Below are 7,032 nucleotides of genomic sequence, written 5' to 3' on the forward strand. Positions count from 1 at the left end.
ATACGGAATGATAAGGGAAGTAAGAAAGCATCGGAAACAGAAAGTGACCACGAGTAAAACAACAACAGCAACAAATCGTTTACAAAGTCAGATCAGTTGTATCCGTTAGAATCGGCTGTGCTTAGGAAGAGGTTTCCCCTGCTTGAATTACTAGAAAAAGGTTGTTTCATCAATATCCACGGTTGTCCACGAGGGGAGAACCTCAGAATCGTGTTTCGCCAGATTTAAATAAAGCGTTTAAAAATTCAGTCCACAAAAATCGCACGCACTCTGTTGATATTTTAAAATTTCAAGATGACGGCTTCTGGTAGCAAAAAAGTAGCCTAATATGACCAAATACTATTCAATGTGGGTATTTTCCAAACCGGAATGACGCCCAGAGGTCAGAGATCATTTCCTAACGCTCTTTTGAGTACTTCTGAAGTCGGGATGAAGCTCATAGGTCGGAAATTGACTTCAGACACCACTGCACACTGGGCCAAAATCAAGGCTTGACCAATCCGTTTCCTATTTTCTACGAAGCATGTTGATATAGCTAGCACTTCAATTAGGATTTCTAGATTGCTTTGATATTTGGCCGCAAAGATGGCGCAGAGATGCCTACATCTAGCTCTTACACGCTAGAGCTTTACGCTTTTCGCTTTTGTAGATTATAAAATTTCTGCATTTTTATATTATAAATGTCTTACCTTATTTTACCGAACAGTCCCAAGTCGTGGTATGTTCTTTGCTGTACGTAAGAGCCGTCTTCCTTCCACTCGGTCCATGGCTTGCAGTTCGCCAGCTCTGCAGTCTGCTAAGGGTCCGTACGTCGTCTTTCACCTGATCGATCCCCCTTGTCCGCTGTGCACCTCTCCGTCTCGACCCTGACGGGTTGGATTCAAGAACCATCCTTACCGGGCTGTCGTTCGACATTCACACGACATACCCACCCAGCCCTCCGCAACCTGCCAATCATAGCGGGCTGGGCGATAGATGGCTCCCCAAGCATCTCCGGCCGTTCTTAGTTCATTTGTCTTCTCCACGTTCCGTTCTCCATCTGCAGTACACCTCGAAAATGGTACGCAACACCCGCTCAAAGATCGCAGGGGCGCGTTAGTCCTCCACAATCATAGTCTATGTCTCATGCCCGTAGAGGACTTCCGGTCTGATCAGCGTCTTGTAGATGGTTGACTTGATGCGGCGACGAATTCCACTCGATCGGAGCGTCATCGGTAGGACAAAATATGCACGATTTCCTGCCATGATGCACCGATGAATTTCTTTGTTGGTATCGTTGTCGGTAGTTACCAGAGAGCCCAGGCACACGAACTCAGAGACCACCTCGATTTCATCATTACCAACTTGAACCTTTTGGCTTCGGCCTGTTATCCAATGTACGTATCCACCATCTTCACAAAGGTCCGAGCCACAATTACGATATCGTCGGTGAAGCCAAACAGTTGAACCGGCTTTTGGAATACCGTGCCATTTGTGTTTATCCCAGTCTTTCTAATGACACCTTTCAGGGCAATGTTAAAGAGCAGGCACAAGAGACCATCAAAGCAAAAGCTTGGTGCTACATTCTGATTCGTAACCCGACCTTCTGTTTTTATTTATACACAGACTTCGCAGCTAACTGTTCAGTGCACAGGATAATTGCGGGGCTAGTGCTACGATCCTACTGTCACTAACAATCTTTCCAGAACCGATACTCGAACTCACGACGACTAGGCCAGCATCGTACCTCGAGACCTTTGACCAACCGCGTTAGTTTGTCCGGAACTCGTAGTCGTGCATAATTTACCGCGGAAAGCCGCATACCACGGGAGGCCGCAAAGTTTGCGCACCGATGGCCGTTATCATTAGACACGGCGTGCAGGCTATCTGGCTTGATTACCGGTCTGTACATTGCCTCCCAGCCTACCTTAGCATTCATGTCTTCCTTCATGTGGGCAGTGTACTTTGATGATGCTTTAGTTGAAGAATAGGCCCTTTATCCTCAGCCGCCCGGTGCCCGCTTTTCCTTACACTCTGTCGTGTCCAACAAAGTTTCTGCAGCGCTACGACTTTGTTGACGCTCGCCGTTGCCTTGGTATTATAAAAGTCTAATAAAGGTAAATAAGGTGAAGAAGTCTGGCAAAATACAAAAAAATGAAGTGTGGTGAAATTCTAAGTGTTATGGTGAAAAATAATAAATTAGAATATTTTAAAGGACTAGCATAACAGGGGTAGAAAAAGTATTGTGGAATGAATGTAGTATGATTATGCATGATAAATCCTGACGAAATAGAACAGAAATTGTTAAAGTGTAAAATTAACACTACTGTTAATGTCTTGAGAAATATTTCGCTGGGACTAGTCTTAGATAGTAAAGACGGTTTATTTCATTTTATGATTAATCGACAAAAGTCATAAACTGGAAAAAATTAAAAATTATAGATTTTTAATCTTTTTTGTGAGTTTTAGTGCTCCTAGCGGGTTCAGAGGTGCGTCAAAAAAGCCACAGAGAACGGTTAACAGGAAAAATAATATGTGCTTGTAGACAGTTTTGCCATTTTGAAATAGTTTTGAAGAGAGGCTCTGGCAGCACGAGTGAATTGTCTGCATGGTAAAAGTTCACGTTTCAAGTGTTTTTTCACCAGTTGCAAGCTGTAGAAGCACTCGAATATGCAACGATTTCGATGGATTCAGTGAGATAACCACAAATTAATGTGGTACTGTTTTTTGTTTGATCTTCATACATTTTTATGCTTTTGCTCAGATCTAAGTGACATTTCCCGTACATGAACTGGTAAATGTGTATAGACCATTTTACGAACTGATATGAGAGAAGGTATTTGGTGATGTTGATATTGTTTTTTTACGTGCGTATTGTTAGCGGTTCCGTGTGTACTGATAAAATTTTATTCATGAATTGAGTTTTGAAACTTCTCGTTAAATGGTCTATAGCCCTGCAGAGTTCTTTTTGTTTCGCTCGATCCCTGAATCGTCGCATCTTGGTACTCCGATTTTTTACACTTTTTGCCGATAACGTTTGTGGTTGTAGTAGCTGCGTTAACGTGTGAATGACCTGTTTGGAAGACTTGATGCAGTGAATGGTCGTAGAAAGGAGCGACACGTCTGTATAAGCGCTGCAAAGTTGTTGTCATAACTTATCTCGATTCATATTTTCAGCCACAGAAAGCAGCACAATAACCACTACTGACATATCGTTAACCAGTTTCCTATAAATTCAAATATTTTATTTAGGCACAACCTAACGGACACTTCGGATTTGTTTTTCGAATCTATTCTAATCAAGCTAACTCTGCCATTTTGAAATTGTTTATTTTATCTAAAAAAATCAGTCGACCTAAAGGACTATTTCATAACAAAAATCCAATTCATGGTTTGTAAAAAAAAAAACAAATAATTAAAAATCAGCATGGCCCCCTCGCTGAAACCCCCACCTCGCTTTTTATTGCATTGATTTCTCCAGGCTCTCGCAAAAAATGTTGATGTAACCTTCGGCAGTGAAATGGGTATAATTACTTCAAACGCAGAACTCCGATTTCGAATTTGACTTAATTATGCCAAGTCAATTCCAGCAATATTATGTTTTTTTTTTATAATAAACCATTATTCTCTTTAAAAGTAAACTTGTCATAAATATGATTCATTCACAATAATTTCCATATTCTCAGAATATTTAATCAGATAAATACCTTAATTACATAATAATATTTAGAATAACAAATTTTCGCGAACATTTTGTGTTAGGAAAAACAAACAAAATTTTACAAGTTACCGCTTTCCGATGACCTGGTTGGAACATAAAGGATTAAACAGTTTTTGATGCTTCAGACTATTGGAAATGAATTGAATAGAGAAAATTCGTCGAAGTTAGAGAGCTTCTCCATGTGACCATTGACTTTTTTTTTCTATTTATTCAACTGGAACATAGCCCAACTTTTCCTTTTAACATCGGTTAACAAGCATGTTATCACAATATTTTCTCATAAAGGAAAACTTTCATGTCTATCCTGAGTTCATTTATTATCTTCTTTTTTTTTCATATAACTGAAATGCACTGTAAAAACCCTAAAATTAGATATAATTGCTTCCTTTATATAATGGAAAGGCCAATATCAGCACAACTAATTTTGAACTCAATTTAACTTAATTGCAGTAACATTGTTGTTTATTGTTCATCTTATCTCACGCCATAAACTTTCGTTAGCTCATGAATTCATTAGGGGCGCATAATTTTACAATCATAAGCTCGGGCGTACGTTTCTGTGTATAAAAGCGAGCAGACTGCCGCGTTGTTCTCGTAGCTAATTTCTGGCACTTTAAACTCTGGATTGACGGCAATCCTCAGAGTGTAAAGTCCAAACTCCAGCTCGCTGATGTCCACCCACTGGCAGTCGATGTTGTGCCGGTAGATGTCGGCACAGTTTACGGAAATTCCTGAAATTGGAAGCGTTTTGGGTTACTTTTGTTTCATTGGGCTAGTATTCGTATATTTTGTCTTAGCGTAAAAAAAATGCACCAAAACAACAAACAACAGAAACAGTAAATTAGTAAAATACGACATGTTATTTTTTTTAACTAACGTACGCAAAGCCTAAACCTTAACAATCATATTACTGAAAAGTCCATTGTTAATTAAGATATTTGATACTGTTTTTACAGAATCAAATCAGCGTAACTGATGACAATCCGGTTAACGTAGAATTTAACAGATGAAACCCTTTTCTTTTGGCTTAGATATCTTTATACGTGTGCCTTAGTAAATTAAATCAAACAAAAACATCTTTTCCGAATAACTTTTAAATTAGTCAATCCCATTCTTGTTACGGCCGTATCAGATTTGTACGAAAGTATGACGAGTATCACGTTTTACATCCGTATTTAAAAAACAGTTTAGATGCAGATTTAGATGTTTAAGAAACAGTACTGTAATTTATAACTTACCTTGATCACCGTAGTTCGCACATGCATACTTGGGTTCCGTTCCGGGCAAACATTGATTGTCCTCTAAACAGAAGGAAGCTTTGTGGCCCTCGGCAACTTTAGCTCCTTTTGAATCGTAAATATCAAATGTGGCAAACACTTCCATACTGTGATAATGCCTATCAAAAATGTGAAGATTTCGGTGTTTATCCCCGGAAACTAATGACACCACCTACTTACATATGGCATAGGTGCCATTCCCAAAGGTGCTTCGGTATATTGGGCCTGAAATCAGCCGTCCCCGTGTTCAATACACGTGCCGTAAATTTTAGAAGCCGTCTGCTTTCCAGATGCCAGTTGGGATTATCCCGCTGTATCTCATACGCCTGGGACGCCACGCAATTTTCTTCCATGGCACACTGCAGTAAATACATCAGCCTATCTTCGAGATGCAACGACTGCTCCATTTCCACGTGGTCAAACGCTAAATCGGGCAGTTTTTCTACACATGTAACTGCCGCCACATGATTGCTTCCCTGTTCACTGCATTCACTCTGCCAAACGATTTCGTGGTGCGAACAGTCAGCTAAACTGCTCTCGTTCCCGTAGCATTCCGTTCCACTCAGAACTATTTTACTCTCATTAGACCCACCAAAAAAATCTGTTTGAATAGCGTCATTTGCATATCCCATGTCTAGTTGACGGCAAACTACATTTCCCTCCAGTAGTGACCATCCATCAGCGCAAATTGTACCCCAGAGACCTTCGCTATCAAGGCGTACCTGACACAAGCAAAACAATGAAGTAATTTATTGTATTAAAATTTACTAGTTTGGTTAAGTAAACAAACAATAAATATATGCAAACTCACCTCGACTCGTCCTTCATTCGAGATTCGTCCACCAACTAAACGAATTTCCAGTTTTTTACCAAGAGGTGCTTTTTTAGGTTTGCTTTCCTCTGGTGTTGGCTTAACTGTCGACGAAGGCTGATGATCTTCCTTGCAAATGACACCAGCAGCCTCGCTCGACTCGCAGTCGCTGTGGCCCCAGCCATCGAAATGGCAATGTGCTAGTTCACTTTCTTTCCCACTGCAGAAAAGGTTATCCATCCAATACTTTCCTGTGTGAACAGAGCTATAATCTACTCTTCAGCGAAACCCAACGGTACTTACGCTTTGCCTTTCCGAAGTAGCCACTGTGAGTAGCTTTGATGTAACCCGGGAAGCCCAGCTGCTTACATACCACCTCCGCTTCGCTCGAGTCCCATTCATCATCGCAAACAGCTCCCCATTTTCCATAGTGAAAAATTTCAAGATTACCTGAGAGAAAAAGAAGAACAAATTGCTCAGTGTGTTACTGACACTATCATAATGGATTCAACCGGTACAGTTCGAAATTTTATTTTCAAGCTCATGAAAGGTTTCATAATCGACCAGAAGTCGTAATCTTCATACTCAACAAAATCAACCGAAGAGTGCTTAAAGGTTCGATTCTTGGGGAAGCCGGTTATGAATTTTTCATTGCAACAAAAAGGAAAACCAAGGTGCTATTATTCCGCTGTCGTATCAGTGGTGTTTTTAAAATCTAAAATATATGCTTCCCATTGAACAGATTTCGAATATAAATATCTTGATCGATAGCCTAATGATTCAAAATTGGTGACATGATGGTAGGTCAGATATTTTTTTCTCAATTATAAATAAGTGAAAAATTGTTTTGAAATTAAACCAAATTGTGATAATAGAGGTTTTCTTTGGACTCAAGACTAATTTTCTTGGAGGACAGTCGGCATGGGTTCTATCCTAAGTTTTGTAGCTCAGATACCTCTGGTTGTACATTATGTAAGAATAAATTGTAAAGAACCAACAATATAAATAAATAATAAATAAAAAATTAATTTTAATTTAGACAATAAAATTAATATTTTTCTTTCTTTTTTGTTTTTCAAAGAAGCTGAAGTTATAACTAAAATGTTTGGTAGAAAGTCCAGACCGTGAAAATCAAAGTTATAGTTTTTGTTGGAAGTTAAGCTTCATTTTAAAAATACTGGTATTCTAATAAATTTGTATGAACATTAGCAACCATAAAGCATACAATAATCGTTCTCGTACAT

General features: G+C 39.3%; 1 protein-coding gene across 1 annotated transcript; it reads right to left on the reverse strand.

The window, feature by feature from the left end:
• Positions 1-3,370: 3,370 nt before the first annotated feature.
• On the reverse strand, positions 3,371-6,238 carry LOC129733685 (lysyl oxidase homolog 2B; the record flags this gene model as incomplete). Its single annotated transcript, XM_055695235.1, has 5 exons — positions 3,371-4,431; positions 4,939-5,096; positions 5,158-5,699; positions 5,789-6,039; positions 6,092-6,238. Coding segments are annotated over 5 exons (1,316 nt in total), but the record flags the coding sequence as incomplete, so codon positions are not given.
• Between the last annotated feature and the right edge of the window lie 794 nt (positions 6,239-7,032).

The sequence above is a fragment of the Wyeomyia smithii genome, unplaced genomic scaffold (assembly GCF_029784165.1).
Source record: "Wyeomyia smithii strain HCP4-BCI-WySm-NY-G18 unplaced genomic scaffold, ASM2978416v1 HiC_scaffold_11, whole genome shotgun sequence".
NCBI classification, from domain to species: Eukaryota; Metazoa; Arthropoda; class Insecta; order Diptera; family Culicidae; genus Wyeomyia; species Wyeomyia smithii.